Raw genomic sequence first — 23245 nt, 5'->3', positions numbered from 1 at the left:
ACCAGCCCAGCTCAACTTCAAGGAGATGTTTGTTTGGACACTGTTCAATTGCCTTGGTCACAGTGAGTTTACTGATTTGAAGTGTCCTGTTCTTAAAGTGTTCACATTGGGAAGGTTGATGTGTGTGCACGAGTGCTTTGACGGTTTCGGATTGTTGGTCTGCATCTACAGTTCCAGATAAACAGCCTCCTGTGACCTAGTGAAGAACCTGCTAAAGCTGTGAGTCATATGTATCCTCCACTCTCTGTCTGAGTCAAGTGAAGAACCTGCTAAATCTTTATATATGCTTTTAGCAGCGCTCAGTTTTCCCATTAGTTGTTTACATTGGTATTTGTTTTTCCCGGACATCCTGTAGTATTCAATCAGACGATGACTTTGTTTGCGTGTCATATCAGATGTTCAGTCAACGGTCTGTGGTCGTCTAGTCTTCAACCACTTTTCAATTCATTGCTGAGGAATAACTGACCTCAGAATATCCCGACTGACCAATCAGAATCAAGCATTTCATAGAGCCGCAAAATAATATCAATATAGATTATATTTAGCAACTCAACTGGTGTGTTTTGTTGTAAAGCCATTTTTGGCTCACTATGTTAAACACTATTAATTTATAATGAAATTATTAAAACTATAATTCTTAGTTTGTACTTTCATATTTTACAGTACCTTTTTATATTTTTTGTTTATATATTTTTGTTTTATAAACACATTTGGTCAGCAATGAGGGTATTGAGAGCGCTACACAAAAGCTTTAGAGCAACAGGAGAGTTTTGTTAGTTTCTCGTTTATTCAGTGATATCAGATTCAGTCTGATATATTTAATATGAGTCGGACGCTTCCCATATGTGAAATCTTCTACAAACACAGATGCTAGAGGCAAGAGACAAAGGCATGGTAACAAATTAAAAAAGCTTTATTGATTAATTTGCACTTTTACAAAGTTACAAATATAAAATAAGAAGAAGTTATCTAATGAAAGAAGTAGAGCAATTCTGGATGGAAACTCCTTAGCAGTTAAATGGTAAATATAGTAATATGAAAAGAGAAAAGTATATATCAAAAAATCTTATTAAATGAGACTAAAATGAATATAAGTGATAACTGCATGCAATATACTGCCTGTATATATCTGAAATGCATTTTTGCATATAATGCCTCTTTAACTCGATTCAAGGCAAGACACTCGTTCACTGGTCTTGAGATTTTGTTCTATTTAGCTTTTTTATTAAACTTTATACATTTCTTTTGTAGATTTCAGGTGTCTTGCCTTAGACTGATGTTACACTGCACATCCTCAGAGTCCAGGGAACAGGTAGAGTTTCTTGGGAAGGGACGTCCTGTCAATACACGGCATTAGTTTTGCAAATTCATCCTTTCCAAACTCTAAATGCTTGAATCGTGGATCTTTCTCCATGCGTAAGGTGATCTATAATAAAAAGATCACTTGTGAATGTGACAAGAAGCAAACTCCTGTATGTATTTTAGCTGAGCAAAGCACTGGAAGAGATTATTTTGCTTTTGGGCTGAAATAAATCAAATCAATTTAAATGGGATTTTCAACATTTACCTTCCTGAACAACTCCATAATGTCATCAATATGAGCCCATTTACTGAACACCTCCACGATGTAACAGATAAAAAAACTTCCTTTGACAGGATGCCTCCACGCATGGATACCTGTGGAGGAAAACCATTGGTAGGTTGAAGAACTTCACAAAGCAACCCAAACTTTGAAACACTGGCCAACATCAACAGACTGCTTCATGTGCTTCATGTTGATTCACACTTTAAAGAAGGTGAACTGATGAAAATCAGTTCACCTTCTTTAAAGTGTGAATCAACATGAATTATTTCTGAATATGAACAAAATGAACAGTGTGTTGTGTGATCTAAATCAATCTTGCATCAGAAATCAGTGTTTTACTTACCAGGGAGGCAGGACTTAAAACAGACGAAGTCTTTCTCTCTGTGCACAACGAAGTCTGACTGTATATCCACACCTCCTTTGTGTTCTGGACAGAGAAACGGTTAATGATATGGATGATAATATTACAGTAAATACAGGATAAATATGAATACAGAGTAAAAAGAGAAACATAAATATGATAAGAGAAGTTGAGTTTTATCAGTAATGTCATACTTCCTCTGCAGGCTTCAATCAGAATAACCTTTGGTTTATCAATCAGAGCAGGACATTTCTCAGAGTTCAGACTGGAGAAGATGTCGTCAACAAAGAAGACATCATTGGGGTTTTTCTCCTCATCATAGTTGACCCCTAAAATGGCATCTTTATTTAGGATTATGTCCCCATGAGACATCAGAACCACAAAGGTGCTGTCCGAGTCTTTATGTTCAGGACGTGCAGCGAAGTCCTCGACTCTAGCAGATATTTCCTGTCAATAAAAACATTTTATTTTTTACAGAAATGCAGAGTATATAATGCATTGTAAAATATTTGTTCACATTTCTATATCCACATCAGAAGTCCACTAGCTCTATACGCACTTGCCCAGTTAGATCTCTGTATTTCTCAACTCTGTAACCCAAAGCTGTCAGCAGCCACTCCATGTTCTCCTCGTCTCTCTCTGCTCCATCCCTGTTGTACTCTGAGTGCTTGAATCGTATGTTGGTGATCAGCAGAGCTAAACGTTTCCTCTGAGACTTGTCCTTTGGTATATAAACCTATGAGAAAACATCAGTATTAGCAGAATTATAACATTAATAGAGTCGCCTGAACTGAAACTAAATAAGGAGTGATTATAAATGCATTGTGTGAATAGATGATTTAACAATATAAAATTCATAATGATATAAAATAAATAATAAAAAGTGATTTAGATTTAGAAGTCATAAATTAATGTTTTCCCGCATTGTTTGTTGATATCTTGAGAGAAAAATAATATTACATAAAGCAATGGCCATTTTTCATAAAATATCATGAAAACTCAATGTTCCAGCACAAAATAAGCGATGGCTATTAATTGATATTTTACATATCTCTGGTATTAAAACAAGATTAATCAGTCCAGCATCTGGAGGGCCACAGTCCATCACTGACTACGTTTACATGCAGCCAATAACCCGTTCAAAACCGGGATATTAGCAATAACCCGGTCGCGCACGGCCATGTAAACACCGGCAAAAACCCGGATATGCTCATATCCCGGTTTTTAAAAACCCGGATATGACCCCTGGGGTACCCCTTTTCTAACCCGAATATTTGGTCATGTAAACGCGTATCGGCATATCCCCATCAAAAGGAACATTGATTTGTGTTCTGCGCATGTTCTATTCGCAAGGAATCTTGGTCTTTTGAGTAGAGACGGCGCATACAAAAACCCGCGTGCAGTATACCGGAAGTAAACAAGAAGTAGAGGTTAACATGGCGAGACGCAGCACAGCAACACACTTTTGGAGCGAGAAGGAAAGCGCAAACAAAGGCGATCGCTATCTGCCCCGAACTATTCATTATCCGGGTGCTACTGCTGTTGTTGTTGTCTTTGGATACAGGAAGAAGAATCGGAAATGACGCATATTGCATCTTAAGGTTGTCCGTACGTCCTGACGCTAACCGTGCGTCGCCGTTTACATCGGGATATTCTCAACTGATTACAAATTCCATGTATACAGGAGTAACTCTCTCTGCTCACGCATGTAAACGGGTTATTCCGAATGTTTCAGAAACCCAAATAGTGACCCTAACCCGACCATAACCCGGATATTGGCTGCATGCAAACGTAGTCAGTGTCAGATCCTCTCAGAGACATTCAGTCTTTGTTGATTTCACTATCATGGACTTTGAATTTCATCATTTCCTGTGTTCTTTGTTCATGTTTCTCTCTTTCATTTGTTGCTATGGTAACTCATTTAATCGGCACACCTGCTAGGCATTTTAGTTCATTATCTGTATATATAAGCTCCTCATTTCTCTAGTTGTTGGTTATAATTTGTGTTTGGAGTTTGTACTAGAACACACTGTTACGTTACCTGTGGATGATGAGTTTGTTTGATTCAATACTTTTATTTTGAATTAATCTTCATCTGACCTTCTTCTGTGGACTTTATTCACTGCTATTGTGACAGTTCCTGCCTGAGATCCTCATTAATCCTGAACTCAATGTGTGTCGCACATTGCAAATGCAGTGTCGCATTTGTTAATATGTAACCAACTCGGTTGATAGTTGTTTTGTAAAATGGTAAGAAATATGCAGTGTTGTTGTCTATTGTTATTTGGGTTTATGAACAGGGGTGGGAGTCAATAAGCTTGTCTTCTTCCCACTCCTTTTCGAGCTGTAATGTAAATTTTTTTCTCTTTTTTTTTCTCTTTTATTATGTATATATATATTTCTGTTTTTCTTTTCTTTAGCTCGAAATAAAATATTCAAATCAAATCAAAATCAACTCTTGCTGCTTAAGCTGCTGGATGGACTTAAACTCTGCAGGACGGCGGCCCTACAAAAGCTGGACTAGCAATCCCTGAATGCACTGTTTTCACAAAAGTACTGAAACAGATACTTGCATCATTTCTGTTTTCTTTGAGAATTCTGTCCTTAAACTCTTGGCTGCTTTGAGTAATGCTGTGTGGTCTTATCCAGTCGGACTGGATGGGCTGATCCTCCACAGACATTGAAGCATTTCTTCTGTCCTCCGGCTCAGACCGCTGAACTGAAGTCAGGAAAACACACATCACAATATATCAACAGCCTGAAGAACATTCTCTACATCTGTCTGCAGCTACAGCTGTTTATTGATGAAAGTCGACAGCATTAAGACTTTGAAGAGACACTTTCAAGGTCCTTGTTTTCAGGTCATAAACAGTTTTCTTCTTATTTACTTTACGTAAATATCAACCCATCTTAGGGGCATGCATATATACTATATTACTGCTTTTTATATATGACAATATTGTGACACCAAATCACACCCTTATTTTTAACATTTTCTGTTTGATCTATTGCTCAATATTCACATGGTTATTTACTGTATTTATAATAAACAAACTTTTTATATAAAAACTGTACAATTTCATGTATATTTCTCTTTATTTTTTCAAAGTGATGATCTTAAACTGGTATAAATTGTTATTCTTTACCTTCCTGAAGTTTCGACTCAAGGATCTTTGCATGATGATTTTGGTTGATTTTGCGCAGCGCTTGTACTGTGATCTTCCCAGCCTCATCACTGTACTTATCTACCATGTAATCCACAACATCTGACCAATCAGCTTTCTGAAGCCTTGCTTGAGGAATAGAGTCGGTGTCTGGTACCAGACCGTTCCACAGGTGCCATTTGAATGTTTTGAAGTCATCATCAACAAGATTCGCAAGTGCATCAATCATCAGTTCTTTAACGTCCATTTTGTGTCACTAGGACAAAAAGGCAAAGAAAGAAAAGTCTTGATTGGATGCAAAAAAAACGTAAAAAGAACGTTTCCAGACTGTTCTCATTTATTTCCAAAAAAACACACGAATGGCAACTTTAGGGGAAAGTTCTGTGTTATTTGCAGTGTTCTGGTGCAGGGAAGTGGGAGAGCATAAATGCAAGTAATATATATTTTTTTTTCATGCTTAAAATCAGTGTGTGTGTGTGACCACACCATCACTATGTCATCAAAGGTCAAAGTTGTTGCAACACTGTAAAATTGTACTGTATAATATACGTAATAAATAAGTAATGTGTGTATATATATATATATATATATATATATATATATATATATATATAAATTATTCAAACAAAACTATTCACAATGTGTTCAGCTGTGACCGGAAACCTGTGCACAAATATGCAGGAAACTAAAGTTGAGATTAAAAATGATATATGTTTTTGATTAAACCTGTTTTGTGAAACCATGAATGACAGAACTGGTCAACTATTCTCGTTTTTAATCTGATAACATCCTCTCATGTGTTTCATCTAATTAACGAGTTTGTTTGCCCATAAAATCTTTAAGATATTAGGTTAAACTTATTTGGCTTGCTGTCCACTGAAGAGGGGCTCGATGAAGCAACTTCAACTCGAGCTCTGATATACCCCCCCCCCCCCAGTGGCTAAATGTAGGATATGATAATTGAAGGGCAAGGTACCAGAGATGAAGGTGGAGTTTGGGGAGGTGGAGTTTGGGGAGGTGGAGGGATACTGGAACAGCTGATGCTAGAGAGAGGTAAGCGGCTGCTTATATACTCAGGCTGTTGATTGAAAGATTAGATGGGCTCACTCCTCCCTAACTTGCGTTTAGGAACTTCATTTAACGAGTTTGTTTGCCCATAAAATCTTTAAGATATTAGGTTAAACTTATTTGGTTTGCTGTCCACTGAAGAGGGGCTCGATGAAGCAGCTTCAACTCGAGCTCTGATATACCCCCCAAAAGTATCGAATAAAAATTTGGGACAGCAAGTTAGAATAGCATGATCAAATAATTAAGAAACTTAGAAAATACAGTATGCCTAAGAGCTTTAAAACATTCTATTTAAAGCTGTATGGGGCATGGTTAGATGCTGCTGCAGCAGGGATGTTTAACGGGGTTCCTGTGGTAACTCTGGCTGGACTGCGTCTCCCTACTATGCCCACCATGTGGGGCTATGAGAGGAGCTCCGGCGGGAGCTGTGTTTGAAAGAGTGTGCCTGCGTTCATTGTGGAGTGGAACGACATGAGCTTGTGGAAATTTATTGGGGTACATCTCACCGCTGTACTGCTGCGGCAGTGACTTTCAGAAATTACTCCTGCGGGAGTATCTTGGGACTGGAGGTTTGAGTACGAGGTTGGAGAACGCCCTGCCGCATCCATGACATGGAGCCCCATGGAGTTAAAAAACATAGGGCCTCCAGATTTCACGAACGGGGAAAGGGGTCCTCGTCCCTAAAGGCAAACGGGCCACCGATACCTGAAGCGAAACTCCCTACGCAGCAAGAGGGAGCCTACGATATATAGAGGAAATACAGAACTACCGTCCTTCTGACGCAGGGGGCTTAGATCAAGTAAACATAATGGCCCGTCGCGCTCGAGGGACGTGCAATCCTTGGTACCTCCAGTCCTCTTTTCGGATAGGAGGGCCCACACTGCGATCCGAACGGGAGAGCCTCCATGGTTAAACATGAAGGGTCACACAGCGATTCGGAAAGGGAGAGCCCCCACGGCGCCCGGACGGAAAGCTCATACTGCGATTCGACCGGGAGAGCTCCCGCTGCATTTCGAAGGAGAGAGCCCCCCCCCATATGTATAAATAGGGAGTTCAACTCTGCGAGCCCACACAGCAAGTCGAACGGGAGAGCCTATGATGCATCTGGACGGGAGAGCCCACACAGCGATTCAGATGGGAGACCCCACTCCAGGAGAGGTATATCACACGCATCTGAAAAGGGAGAGCTCTCGCTGCGTCCAGATGAATGCACGCCCTGCTGGGCTAGGTAAGCGGGAAGATGCAAATAGTAGGGAGAAGCGGTCCAGACTCAGAAGAATGCTAGTGTTTGTTGTGCTTGTCTAATGTTATGCAGATCTGAACGAACATATGTTTCAAAGGCGTGGGACAACCATCGACCTAGCATTTTGATTTGGTGATCGGAAAGGCCCCTTTGGAGACCAGGAAGTGCGAGACGTGGCAGCGCTGGCGGCCTTCGACTCGGCGTGTTGGGATTGTGTGGATTCAGAACGCCGGACCGGGAGAGAAACGGAGGTAGAAGAGGGGCGAGTCTTGCTTTTATGAGCTGTTGAAGTGTTTGTTGGAATGCTGGAACTGATGAAAAGATCGTAGAGTTGAGCTTTTGATGATCTGCGTGAGAAATGGATTCCAGAGCTGGAGAGGACTTGACATAGGCTGTTGACTGAACATTTTGAAATGGTTGGAATCGGTGTAATAGCAGCGGTAGAATGGAGAGATGAAGTCTGAGAAGATGGACGCTCAGTTAAAACTGGCGATCTTGAAGGTGGAGGAGAGCGTTGCCTTTTGGAACGTGGTTTGTATGAGCGCTGGATTTCCCAGCCATAACGCTCATGAAGATTATCCGTATTTGGATCCATAAGATCCGATCTTACGCGGGGAGTGATTGTCGGTGTCTCAGGAAGACTTGTCAGTTCGTCGTCTGAAGGAAAGAGCTGGATTTCCGGGATGTCGGACATTATTCCGTACGGCAATAGAGAGAGGTAAGCGGCTGCTTATATACTCAGGCTGTTGATTGAAAGATTAGATGGGCTCACTCCTCCCTAACTTGCGTTTAGGAACTTCATTAAGGGGAGGGAGGCTGAGAAAGTTAGTAATGTTGAAGCTGATAAAGTTGGTTGTTTATAATGATTTGCCCACTAATGTTGCTCCTATGCAAACAATGTACAAAATTTATATTTTGTTGTTATTTGTGTATTCTTTCACACACTGTCTGTTTTCCAGTCTATCTTTAATCCCAGTGTAACTGACCAATCCGTATGGATATTCAAATGACGCAATGCCAGATATGCGTCGGAGAAAAAAATTGTCATCTGTTTTTCTTCATTCAAATGAATATGACTTTTCCAAAAGAAAAAATATGTTATCGATTTGTTTTTGTTATTAGGGGAAAAAACAGCCTTTAAAATGTATTTAGAATCTGTAAAATTTTGAAAAATCAAAAAAGCCCAATCAAAAAACTGTATCTCTGATAAATGAATGTTTGTGATGCCCTTTATTTTATTTTATTTTATTTTATTGTTTTGTTCCTTTTTTTGTTTCTTTTATTTAAATGATTGTTGTTTCAATTTATACTTAAAGAGATCGCTGTAAATTGTTGTTGTGTTTTGCAAGCTGAATGTTGAAGTCTGTGTGACTCAAGCATGATCAATTATATAAGAGATTGTCACAAATGTAGAGAGATTATAGCAACACAGTTAAAAGTTTCACAAGGTCTTTATCGTGGAAGTGTTGCCAACACAATTTTAAAACATCATTATTTTACATGAAATATAGTGATGTTATTCTACCACGGAAGTCTGTAAAGCAACACAGTGCAATCACTAGTAAGACTTCCTGTTAATAAAGTATCTGGTATGAATCTATTCTATATTAACAACGCATTAAATCACATTACACATTAATAAACCACAATAAATAAAACAAATCAAGTGATGTCTCATGTCTGAAGTCAAGTGAATTACGAGTCATTGGACAGGCGTCCAATCACAACTGACTTCAGGAAAAGGGGAAGTAACCAATGACATTTGAGGTTATTAAGTCCCGCCCCTCGACTGCCAAAAATAAAAGTAGGCTTGTTTGAGATGAGCAAAATCTGCATAGAACCGATCACCGGTGATCAGCGCGAGATAAGGCTTGTTTGAGATGAGCAAAATCTGCGCAGAATCGATCACCGGTGATCAGCGCGAGATGCATGCCGGTTAGAAATGTGTCCGAGCGAGGACTTCCGGCAAGATGGCGCACTGAGTAGTCACATTTATGACGTGCTCTCACATTTAATCCCGAGTTTGTTAAGTTTGATAAATTCCATTCCATTCTTACCTGCTAATGTCGTAAGTGAAACACACCCCAAGCTGTTATAACCATGATTGATGTAGAGGAACACTGTTACGCAATGGACATAACCGCAGGATCATGCAAAAGGGAGCGTGGTACTGACTCTGACCCACCCACACCATGTAAACCACAGAAAAGTAAAAAATCTAAAAAGCCGACAGAAAATTAGGAAAATGATGTGTCCAATTTGGCTATTTTGGATGCTATCAAAGCACTTGGAACCAAGGTAGATGTTCAGCATGAGGAAATAAGCATGCAAATGAAGCAACACAGTGCGATGATCGCTAGCGTCGCCAAATCCGTACAAATAAATGCACAGGAGTTAAAAGAATGCAAAGACAAAATAAAAACGATGGAAAAACAAATTTAAACACTTACTTAAGTCAATAATGATCTGAAAGTTCGTGTGTTGGAAGAGGAACGGTACAAAAGAAGGTGGTGTCTTCGTGTAAAAGGTCTCAAGGAGAACTCCAATGAACGGATAAGAGATGATGTGATCCAACTGCTTGGCAAGATAACGGCGGAGTTTGCTGCTAGCATGTCAGAGGCTGTGGATGTTGTGCATCGGGTGGGAAGAAAGGAGGCCAGTCGTCCCAGAGAGGTGATCATTCTCTTCGCTCGCAGGATGGTCCGCGACGAAATATGGAAAAGAACCAAGATGTCTTCCGTATGCAAGAAATCTGGCATTCACTTTGCGGAGGATTTGTCGAAAGAAGATAGACTCTTAAGACGTGAGTTATGGCCAAGAATCGAACAAGCCAGGAAGGAAGGCAAAGCAGCTGGCTTTAGAGGCCCATTTGGGTACATCGATGGTAAACGTATTGTGGGTATTAACTGTTTCTCGTTAATATGAGGTGAGATGGTCTGAAAAGGAAACGGGACTTTGGTTTCTATCTCACAAGCTTTACATTTTAGTCTGCTTTGCAACAGACTGTACTTTTATTTTTGTTAAATTCAATTTTTAATTCCTTTTTTGTTCAATTTGTTCATGTTCACGTTAAAATCGAGCATCTCGTTTTCATCCTTGAATTGTAGGGGTTTAAAGGATTCTGTTAAAAGAAAGGCAATTTTTTTATTTTGCAAAAGTCAAAAATCACACTGTTTGTTTTTACAGGAAACTCATTCAGAATCGGAAGATGCAGCCTTTTGGAAAAAACAGTGGGGGGATGACATGTTTTTCAGTCATGGGTCAAGTAGATCTGCAGGTGTCGCTGTTTGCATGAATAAATGCCCTGGTAAAATTATTACTCACAGGGCTGATGTGGATGGTCATTGGCTCGCAGTGGTATTACAGTTGGACGAAATATACAACTAAATGTAGTATTTCAGGTGCCCCCTTAACAGATCATAGTGTAATCAATCTAATCTTAGAACAGAATAAGAAATCTTCTAAAACTAAAGGGTATTGGAAATTTAATGCAGACTTACTAAATCATAATGACTTTTGTGCATATATAAAAAAAATAATAGCTGAATTTAAAGTAAAAAGAATGCAGAGTGGTATTAAATGGGAATACTTAAAACATAAATTGAGAGAATATTCAATTACATTTAGTAAAAATCTGATAAAAAAGAAACGAGAAAAAGAATTTCAGTTGATTCAAGAGATTAATAAATGTTGCTGTCAACCCATTATGTCAGAAGAGGAGAGACAAAAACTTACTAAATTACAGTCTATTTTAGATGAATTGTATATTAAAAAGGCAAAAGGGGTTTATGCGAGATCCAGGGCTAAGTGGATGGAAGAGGGGGACAAAAATAGTTAATAATATTTTGTCAATCTGGAAAAAAGGCATCAAGAAAGAAATTCGATTAACTGTTTAATTGTGAATCAAGTAGAGCACTCAGATCATAACATAATAGTAAAAGAGGTGTTTAATTTCTACTCTAAATTGTATTCGTCATCATTTTCCCCTAGTATTTCTAATTCTTTTTTTCAGATGATAAAAAATAATATACCATCAATTGATAGTGGGTTTAAAGAAGTTGGTGAATCAGAAATAATCGTACAAGAACTTGATGCAGCTGTTAAAAAGAGCAGACCTGGTAAATCACCCGGTCCTGATGGTTTAACCATAGATTTTTATAAACATTTTTGGGAGGACCTAAAATTTCTTTTGTTGGAAGCTTTACAGGAGTGTATAAGGAATAATGAACTTTTACCTACTATGAAGCAAGGCCTTATAATTTTGTTACCAAAACCAGGTAAAGATAAGAGATTATTAGATAATTTACGCCCCATAACACTTCTAAATACGGATTACAAACTATTTACTATGACTTTGGCTTATAGATTGAAAACTGGAATATCACAAATTATCAGTGTGACACAATCAGGTTTTTTAAAGGATAGATCAATTCATAATAATATTAGGTTATTTATTTATTTTTTTTGATTGAATATAGTCAATTGATTGAAGAAGATGGGTTTATTTTATTTTTGGATTTCTATAAGGCCTTTGACATGGTGGAACACCCTTTTATTTTTCAAACTCTTGAACACTTTGGTTTTGGTCCAAAATGTATAAGTATTGTAAGAATACTATATAAAGACATAAACAGCTCTGTAGCTCTTACTCAAGGTACATGTTCAAGATTCCTGGTCGAAAGAGGTATTAGGCAAGGTTGTAGTTGCTCACCTTTACTTTTTATCATGGTTGCAGAAATGTTGTCTATTTTAATCAAAGTGAGCAACATATCGGGCATCAATTTAGAAGGGAATCATTTTATCATCAGTCAGTTTGCTGATGATACGACTCTTTTTTTAAGAAATGAGCAGCAAATTCCCTTAGCACTCCAGTCTATAATGATTTTTTCAAAAGCTTCAGGTTTATGGTTGAACATGTCAAAATGCGAGCTATTGGCCATCCATGATCACCCTAGTATATCATTATACAATATCCCAGTAAAAAATGAAATGAAATATTTAGGTATTTGGTTATCTAAGGAAAAGGATAATTTAGAAAACTTAAATGTTGATAAAAATCTAGAGAAATGTAGATTAATAATGAACAATTGGTTGCAGAGAGACAACGATCTTTGGTAGGATTTTATTAACGAAAGTGGAAAGCCTTTCTAGATTCATTTATCCATGTCTTTCTTTATCAATGTCTGCAAAAAAGATAAAGGCAATAAATAAGTTAAATTCTGATTTCATATGGAAAATGAAAAGTCATTATATACGTAAAAGTGATATGATTAAAGATTACGATGAAGGTGGTCTTAAAACAATTGACTTTGATATTATGAATGGGGTCATAAAACTTAAGTGGTTACAATCTTTTATAAACAACGAATCTTCATTTTGGTTTCAGATTCCTACAGCTATATTCAAAAAGAGTGGTGGTATTAGTTTTCTGTTACAATGTGATTTTGAATTGTCTAAACTCCCCATAAAACTTTCTGCTTTCCATCAACAAGTACTACTTTACTGGAAACTGATTTTTAAACACAATTTTAGCCCACATAACATGTCTATCTGGAACAACAGGTGTATTGTGGTGAATAGAAAATCTATATTTATTGATGATTGGTGGAAGAAAGGAATATGGTCACTAACACATGTTATGAATGACTTAGGGAATATATTGAGTTATGATGATATTTGTGGTAAATACAATGTAAGTTGTTCCCCTAAAATGTATGATAAAATTATTAAGGGTATCCCATTGCAGATGATAAATTTTGTTAAGGAAATAGTAAAATATTCAACAATAACTCCCAAATTGCCTGATCTTATGATAGAAAATGTTAACTGATAAAAAATGTTCTAACAGATTTTTGAGAAATTGTTTAATACAGCGTTGTTTTCCAGGACCAGTAAAGAGATCTTATATATTTTGTCATTTTCTTAAGAAAAAAGTGTCTGAAATTAGAACAAATTTTCTTACATTCCCTGTAAATCCTAAATGTAAAGAGGTACATTTTAAAATTATGAATCATTTTTATCCTACAAAAGAATTTTTAAGAATAATATTTAATGTTGGGGATTCCAATATTTGCCAATTATGCATAATTGGCAAATATTGGAATCCCCAACATTAAATATTATTCTTAATATTTAAATGCATCATTCCAAAATGATATATTGAATCCCCAACATTAAATATTATTCTTAATATTTAAAATGCATCATTCCAAAATGTTTGTACCAAATTACACTGAAAAACCTGTGTTCAACTGTTTCTATCTCCAGATTGCAATCTGGAGATAGAAACAGTTGAACACAGGTTTTTCAGTGTAATTTGGTACAAACATTTTGGAATGATGCATTTTGCTGGATCCACCAAAGATTACCTGTAAGACTGATCCTCTCATGGGATATTGTTCAATTTGGTATGATATTTAAAGACAAAAAGATTTCATACGTATTAAATAATTTGTTACTTTTGTTAAAATTTTACATTCATAAATGTCAATTTTTCAAAACTCCCCCATTAGTGGTGTTTAAAGAGTAATTTGTAATATATTTAGAGACGTTAAGAGAGATGAAAAGTCCTAAAGCAAGATTTTTGTATATTTTATTAGAAGATTTTGGTTTCATAATATAACCTCCTACTCCCCTACTACTTTTTTGTATTATTATTTTTTTTATTATTATTATTTATGTATAGAATGTGATTGTAAATTGAATCTCAGTCAATGTTTGTAAACCTCCCTGTTATGAATGCCTTTCTATGTTATTGTTCAAAGTATTAATAAAAAAAAAAAGAAAAAAAAAAAAAGAAATGTGTCCGAGTGCGGTCCGCCTTGCTCTGATGTCATGCTGACCTATGTCAAAAAACTCTCGCGATCGCAAGGCGCACGTGTCGGATTCTGCAGTCGCGCGCAGTTGCTCTCCACCGACTGCGCTGATCAAAAGCATGATGGGAAACGACTTGCTGACGACACAGCTTAATGCTCATTGGTTTAAACAACCGTGATGTATTGTTCTCTTTTAAAATGTTTGATTTTAAAACTCTGATATCATGTTTTATGTGTATACATTATGTGTGAATATTCCCAAACTATCTGACAGTGTGATCTCTATGGGTTATGCAATGTAATTTTTTATTTAAAAAAAACACACAAAAAAACAAAAGAAAAAAAGATTGATAAACATGTATTTGGAATGGAATTAAATAAGTAGGCTACTTTGGGTGTCTTGTTCATTATATTTATTTTCATATAAAAGCAACAGAACTTAAATTCCATCCAGTTTATTAGCAACACTGTGCACGAGCGTGAATCCCGTGAATCCCACGATATCCCATCTTTGATCTCTCAGGTGTCAGATCCACTGCAAGAAGAGAGATCTGTCCGGCTTGCCTGCGCTTTTTTCACTCCTCCTCTCACTGCAGCCGCCTACTCTCGCATACATTTCAGGCGAGGCAAGGCGCATCTCAAACAAGCCTAATAAGAACATTCGAGTCTTGTTTCAGGAGGAGTCTGTTTCTGTGCCATATGTCATTTCTTATTGGAATGGTTTTGTAAGTGATATTCCATGGATAAACGTTTGGACATTACCTCACAAATACCTGATAACTAACAAAACCAGAGAAATTACCTTTAAATTAATTCATAGGTTTTACCCAGATAAGTGCTTTCTCAAAAGACTAAGAAGGACATTGATACCCTCTGTTCTTTCTGTTCAGAGAAACCTGAGACTACTTTACATTTATTTTGGAACTGCTCTTTCACAGGGACATTTTGGTGTGACATTTGTGATTTTATCAAATGTTATGTGAATCCTAACTTTGAATTAACATATAGGAATGTAATTTTTGGTTTTCATGAATGTGAAAAGAAAAGTGATATTTATTTTATAAACCTTATTTTTCTGTTAGCTAAATTTCACATTCACAAATAAATTTTCTAAATGCAATCCTCTTTTTTGAGATTTAAACATGAAATGAAAATGTACTTTGCGTCTATTGAGTTCTCTAAAAACTTAAAAGCTATGAGAACAGTGGCTGTGTTTAAGGACTTGGCACTTAATCTGGACTGAAAGACTGAAGGAACTTAGTCTAGACTGAGCTGGTCTCTGGAGTATGGTTGTAATGTAATGACAATGATGATGGCTGTTGTTAATGTTTTTTTTTTTTTGTTTTTTTTTTTTTTTTTTTGCTGCTATCTTTTACAAGGATATAATAATAATAAAAAAAGAAATAAAAAAAGTGATCAGCGCGAGATGCATGCCGGTTAGAAATGTGTCCGAGTGCGGTCCGCCTTGCTCTGATGTCATGCTTAGCCTATGTATGTCAAAAATCTCTCGCGAGCGCAAGGCGCACGTGTCGGATTCTGCAGTCAGCGCAGTTGGTCTCCACCGACTGCGTTGATCAAAAGCACGATGGAAACGACTTGCTGACGACACAGCTTAATGCTCATTGGTTTAAACAACTGTGATGCATTGTTCTTTTTTAAAATGTTTGATTTTAAAACTCTAATATCATGTTTTATGTGTATGTTATGTGTGAATATTCCCAAACTATCTGACAGTGCGATCTCTTTGGGTTATGCAATTTAATTTTTATATATATATAAATAAATAAATAATAAAAAAAAAAAAACACATATGTCTGTATTAAAGAAAAAAATATTGATAAACATGTAATTGGAATGGAATTAAATAACAAGTACGTTGGGTGTCTTGTTCATTTTATTTATTTTCATATAAAAGCAACAGAACTTGAATCGAGCGTGAATCCCGCGATATCCCTCAGATCCACTGCGAGAAGAGAGAACTGTCTGGCTTGACTGTGCTTTTTTCACTCCTCCTCTCACTGCAGCCGCCTACTCTCGCATACATTTCAGGCGAGGCAAGGCGCATCTCAAACAAGCCTATTGGAGCGAGCAAAACCAGCAGGCGAGAAGAGATCAAGCGCGAGAGCGTGGGGAATGATCATGCGCGCACGCGAGAGAGCTTGTACTGCGTGCAGAGGATGTCATGCGCGCGCAGGGTTTGAATGAGCTCGCGAGTTCCCGTTTCCTTGCGTGTATCTGTTATCCTCTCGCGGAAGTTATTCACCGCGCGCGCCAGCGTCAGCTGTGCATGCGCTCGGTTATTTTAGTCATTGATTTGCCGCCATAAACGTGTGCGAACTTTGATCAAAGCAAACGATTCCCGTGCTCGCCAGAAACAACGATACGTGGCACAAAATAGTGAAACACCCAGTCTTTTGATTAGCCTATTAATGAGGACGATAAATGTTTCAAATATCGTGTGTGTACGGTGTACATTTTAGGACATCCTCAGACCTCAGACATAGGAAGAAAGGCATCATGCCTCAGACTAAAAGGCTTGTCATGGACAAAACGGCATCGCGCCTCAGACTGAAAAGCTTCAGGTCTCAGGAAAAACAATGTCAGGTGTCAGGTCTCCTACAATTAGGCACACTGTTAGACCTTACCGGGGTTTTTTACAGTAAAATACTGGCAACACTGTTGCCAGTAAAATACTGTTAATTGTACAGTTCTTTACTGTAATCTAGTTTGTTTCTGTAAAAATGCACTAAATTTATAGTTAACTAAATACACTTGCAGAAACCGACTGCCTTAAATTGACCAACTGTCATTTAAATGTATTAACTTAAATTTATAATGCATTAATAATGTGAGCAAAGTATTACTGTGAACTTCTTTCATTTGAGACCACTAAAAAACTATTGCACATAAAGAGATTTCCACTGGATCAGCAACTACACAGTCACCGCCTGTTAAATAAAGCAACATGCAGCAAATCATCAATGTTTGTAGATCTTCTGCTGGACTGAAGCACAGGCTCTACTCTTCTGCACAACGGTGACCCAAAAAATTAATTTTACAGTAAACTACTGGCAACAGTGTTGCCAGTATAAACCTGTTTTATAACTTACAGTCTATTACTGTTAAAATACATTTTGTGGGTGTGTCTTTTTTATCTTACACAGTTAACCCTTTCAACCCCACAGGAAAATCCACACTACGAGTAAAAAGTAACGATGCAGTGAGATAATTAAGGGAATATGTAAGTGATTGTAAGCAGAATCACTGAAGAAAAGAGAAACACAAGAACAGAAAATAGAGAAACACAATAACTACGACTGACATCCAGCCATTACACATTATAACACTTATTATTAACCAGTATGACTTTATTTCTGTCATACAGAAGTTGTTATTGAGATGTTTAATTGAAAATGTTTGGCTTGAAGTTACCGTTATAGAGATCAGTGCTTGCTTTAGTTGGGATGCTGATGCTAAAACATTAGTTTTTCTTTTGCTGCTTGAGCTGTGTTTTTGCAAGTCACACTTGTGCACACACAGTTTATGAATGACCGCAGTTATAATGATTATGATGACAAAATCATCATATTGCCTGTTCATTCACTAAGGAATTCATTCTCACTTATTCAGAGTTTAATCCTCAAGTAAAGTGTTACATTACCACCACTGTGAAAACGCAGCAATAAGATACAATGACTCTTTTTTTTTAAACACATGATGCATAACCAGAGAAAAAGAGCTACACTGTGTTTTAGAAACACCGAGATATCACAATTTAGCACATGAATCTCAACAATGGTGGCAATATTTCTTTTTTATTATTATTCATGCAGCAGTGCATGCTGGGAGTTTTATATTATCCTGGAACCCAGCATGCATTGCGACATGAAACTTTTCACCATTGTTGAGATTCATATGCTGATTGTTGATATCTGTGTGTGTCTGAGCCAAGCAGGAGTAAAATAAAATTGAATGCACTATATGATTACAATATTCTTCGGAAGACCTGATTACAGAAATATTGATTTAATTTAGTAGATTCACAGATATATGCTAAATATGAGATAACTATAATTTCAATGATTATATACAGGAAAAATCTGAAAATCAGGCATGTCCAGGATGATTGTGACATCATCGCAAAAAAAAAAAAATCATCTTCCTCTTGACTTTTTCTTGCCATAACAAATGTGTTTTATAAACTCACTGTTACAGCAGCCAGAGAAAGATGAAAGGTAAGAAGTCCAGGGACAAGAGACCAACTAAAGCAAATACTGATCTCCATCATGGTGACAACAAACTTTATTAATAACTAAATCTCTGTTAATTCTCAACAAGAACTTTTGTACATGTATGAAAGAAATAATCGTAAACTGGTTTGTAAACTGGTTTCACACTCAGTGTGGCTGGAAGTCAGTTGTAGTTTTTGTGTTTCTCTTTTTTCTGTTCTTGTTTCTCTGTCCTTCAGTGATTCTGCTTATCAGGTGTTCATCAGTGTCTCAGTTCACTCACTTCTTTTCATTCAAGTGGACTATATTAGTGAACTAATGTAGGGAATAGTGAATGAGGGTATAGGGTGTGATTGGGAAAACAGCCTCTGAGTGTCGACTTTGAGCACTGTTAATTCACAGTATATTCCTGTAGGCTACTTTTATTTTCTACGGTATATTACTGTTTTAATGGAAAATGGTATAATATTGTCAGAATTTTACAGCAAGGGTTAACAGTGCATCAGACGAACTAGCCTCAGACAAAAAGGCTGAGGATGTCCTAAAATGTAGGCTACACCGTATGTGTGACATAAATAGGATTTACAGACTCATTGTTGCAGACTTGCACTATACAGGACCCTGTTCCTCAGAACATTCCCTCTCAGAAAAAAGGTACAAAAACTGACACTGGGACGGTCTCCTTTAAAAAGGTTCTTCTAAATTAGGTACAATTAAATTAGGCACGTGCACACATAGACATCAAAGGGGGCTTGAACACCTGCCCTTTTTATTCCCGGAGAGAAAGTGCCCTTTTTTCTGGGGTGTTTTTTTTTTTTTTTTTTTTGAAAAATAATATATATTCCTGTTTGCGCACAGCTTCCCTGTCAAACAAATATATTTATTGAAGAATAGTATATCTAAATATCAGGTCAGGAGTTCTGAGCGCTCCCTCTCTCTCTATGTCTCTCTCGAGGCACTGGTCGAGGCTCGAATTTACTGCTGATTAGCCAAAGACAAATATAGTTAACCTGTGTTTTGCTAGCATGCATGCCTCATGAGCTACCAGACTAGCTCATGTGTAAGGGATAATCGCTATACATTATCCCGCTTATTACATGGCTACCTACCAAATAAATAATTAATTTGACACAAAATATTGATTTAAAAGGGAGTTTATTGATTTAAACCCGATTGTATTGCTTCCGCTAAAGAAAATAGTACGCTCCGTCTCTATGGTTAGAGGCCTGTGAGTCCATAGCAACGCTCTGTTTTTCATGGCAACGGTGTTATGGGGAGACCGGGGATGGTTGTAACACGGGTCAGTTGTAACAATTCCAATATGTCCAATCAGGAACTAGTTACAAATCACCTGATTCACTTCGCACATGCTCAGTTTAGTTCTTATTCCACATGTGATAAAGTAGAGCCCTGTGACAGACACAGCACATGTTAGAGTGGAAAAAACAATTTTGAGATAAGAAAGTTACTTTTTTTACTTTTTATGTTTTTGTTATGGGAATTTCTGCTTTGTAGTTAAACTCATCAAACTTTTATTATGTTTATTGTGTGTCTGTGTAGATATTTTCCATGCAAGTTGTTAGTGCTAATGTTTTGCCTGTTAGCTGTAAGGTGAGCTAGTTTATGGCTACATGACTCTGGGTTAGTTGTAACAACAAGACTCTGGGTTAGTTGTAACAACAATGAAACATTAAATTTTATTATGGCCAATACTATAGACTGACAGTAACAACCATGCTTACACAAATAGAATGTTCAAGTGTTCAAGTTCGATTTATTATGGTCAATTACTATGACAGAGTAACAACAGAGTCACACACACACACACACACACATGCGCGCACACACATGCGCGCACGCGCACACACACACACACACACACAATGTTCAAGTGTTCAATTTTATTAATTATTATTATTTAAAATTTACAATTTTATTATTCAATTTATTATAATTATTTTATTTATTATTTATTATAATTTTATCAATTTATAATGGTCAATTACTATGACTGAGAGTGACAAACACACTGAGACTAAGAGTGACACACACACATCAGTTATATTGAAAAGTCAGTGTTGAATAAAAACCTTTCAAAATATTTTTTTTTGTCAAAATCCTTATTTCATTATGTTACATATCACCCCGGTGGATATCATAATGTTACATCTCACCCCAGGGTATGTTACAACTAACCCAGACTATGGGGTGAATTGTAACATTTCACTCCTCGTGTTTGAAACTAAACCATGCATTTTCTGTTTGTGTTGCAAAGATAATAGCTATGTCATTTAATAGTAGACACTTGTAACTAGTTTGGATCACATTTTGAACACACTGACTTCAAAGTACTACAAGATATAGACAGAAAGGTCAAAACTGTTACAACCATCTCCGGTCTCCCTACTCTGCACAGCGGCTGTTATCAAGAAATAACAGACCGCATTCTACATTGGAATTCAACCAAGCCATGTAATAAAATAAGTTAGTAATAAAATAAGCATATATCACCACCAGGTGATATGCTTTAGTTATTTTGTTTATCCTATTTACCTGCATTGCCCTGTCAATTAGATGCAAATGTGCGCATTTTAACTAGTTGATGCCTAATTTGCATACAGAACGTCCCCAGTTAATGACTTACATCAAGAGTCTTTCCCCCTGAAATTTAGAAATCTAAATGGGTGAAATTTAGAAATCTACAGATGCAAACAGATGGAAGATACACTCTAAAAAATGTAGTAAATCTGAGTAACTGCATCTGGTACATTAATAAATAAAACTGAGTAGAAATAAGTTAACATTAAACATTAAAATTAACAATATTTATAAATTAACTTTTTATTTATGAGTAATTTAACTTTTTTTATTTCCTCTAAACCTTTATAAAATAGTATTCCATACAACCACAAATACATACATGACATTGGCTTTTATTGAATTTTTACTCAATTATTTTGGTAAGTTTAATTCAAACAATCAAGTAAGATTTTCAGCGATTTTATTAAGTTAATAAAGTTAAATATTTCTGTAATATTTACTAAGCCACAGAATATTTTTAAGAGTGTAGTAGGTTTAAAACAAACTCCATCTAAATGTGGATTTTGAAGGTTTTATTTGATGATGATGATACAGTCCTCCCTCAAATGTGAAACTAAGTCCATGTCAGTCACCATCAGTTATTGTATGTGTGTGTGTGTACATGCATAGCAATAATAATATTAATGTATTTGATTAAAACATTAAGGCAATTCAGTATTCTGATGCTTGGTTGTGTGAAGCTAAAAAGTTATTTTGCTTGTGAAACAAAAAGTATTTAAACAATTAATTTTAATCATGCCTGAGTTTGAGGAAGATAAAATTAATGAACTTTTTTAATTAATTTTTTAAAAAGGAAGTCAGAGTTGCGTTAATATATATACTTTTTTGTTTAAAAAAAGAAAAAAATATGTAATTATGAGAAGTGCCCTTTATTTCACTTGAGCCCCTGCCACTGGCGGAGCTAGGGGGTGGCCAGGGGTGGCCGTGGCCACCCTTGGTCTAAGCTTGGCCACCCCTTTGGCCACCCCTCTCACAACTGCTGTTTCTGTCTCTTTTTTTATTGACAAAAATTGCGTTTCTTAAAACGCTGAACCGTCTCTTTAAGACCACAAAAAACATGAGACTTTTCAGATGCACACTCCAGTTTCACCTCAGCGCCAGGCGCAAGCCAAACGAGTGCGGAAATGAGCAAGTGCCGAATGAGCTTCAGCAGAACATCAGACAGTGATATGCACATAGTAAATATAGAGTTAATCTTTCTCAACTGGTGGGTTGCAAGACCGTTTTGAGGAAGTCGAATAGTGTGCAGTCAACAACAAATGTAATTCTCTTTTTTTCTGATGCTACTTTTATTTTAGAAGATGTGTGTGAAAGCTTGTGACACTTCTGTCAGATGCTGAGAAAAGGGCGTTGTCCTTATTCAGTTGGCTATCTTCGGGAAGATGAGATGTTGTCAGGTCAAATGTCAGCAAAACTAACTTTTCTGTCATACGGTTGACGGCTGTTGTACTGTGCTTGCGGTACGCACATCGCGCGCAAATGCGGCGTGCTGTACCCGTACACTGTTAGACCTTACCGGGTTTTTTTACAGTAAAATACTGGCAACACTGTTGCCAGTAATATACTGTTAATTGTACAGTTCTTTACTGTAATCTACAGTTTGTTTCTGTAAAAATGCACTAAATTCTAATTCAAATGAACTTGCAGAAACCGACTGCCTTAAATTGACCAACTGTCATTTAAATGTATTAACTAAAATTTATAATGCATTAATAATCTGAGCAAAGTATTACTGTGAACTTCTTTCATTTGAGACCACTGAAAAACTATTGTACATAAAAAGATTTCCACTGGACCAGCAACTACACAGTCACCGCCTGTTAAATAAAGCAACATGCAGCATATCATCAATGTTTGTAGATCTTCTGCTGGACTGAAGCACAGGCTCTACTCTTCTGCACAATGGTGACCCAAAAAATTAATTTTACAGTAAACTACTGGCAACAGTGTTGCCAGTATAAACCTGTTTTATAACTTACAGTTTATTACTGTTAAAATACATTTTGTGGGTGTGTCTTTTTATCTTACACTGTTAACCCTTTCAACCCCTCAGGGAAATCCACACTACGAGTAAAAAGTAACATTGAGACAGTGTTCAGTGAAATAATTAAGGGAATATGTAAGTGATTGTTGAGCATTAGTGATGAACACCTGCTGTTAATAAGTAGAATCACTGAAG

The 23245-nt window shown here is 36.8% G+C and overlaps 1 protein-coding gene across 1 annotated transcript; it reads right to left on the bottom strand.

Moving 5' to 3' along the window:
* Positions 1 to 897: 897 nt before the first annotated feature.
* LOC311077635 (caspase b-like) lies at positions 898 to 2746 on the bottom strand. Its single transcript, XM_084106217.1, has 5 exons — positions 2506 to 2746; positions 2141 to 2393; positions 1929 to 2012; positions 1568 to 1677; positions 898 to 1426 (listed from the first exon to the last, which is right to left on the bottom strand). Exons 1-5 carry the CDS (start codon positions 2566 to 2568, stop codon positions 1295 to 1297), a joined length of 642 nt encoding a protein of 213 aa, XP_083962343.1. The 5' UTR covers positions 2569 to 2746; the 3' UTR covers positions 898 to 1294.
* Between the last annotated feature and the right edge of the window lie 20499 nt (positions 2747 to 23245).

Source organism: Abramis brama, assembly GCF_963993115.1.
Source record: "Abramis brama genome assembly, chromosome: 2".
Classification (NCBI taxonomy): domain Eukaryota; kingdom Metazoa; phylum Chordata; class Actinopteri; order Cypriniformes; family Leuciscidae; genus Abramis; species Abramis brama.
The sequence above is the reverse complement of the archived record's forward strand: the minus strand, read 5'-3'. Positions and strand labels throughout refer to the sequence as shown.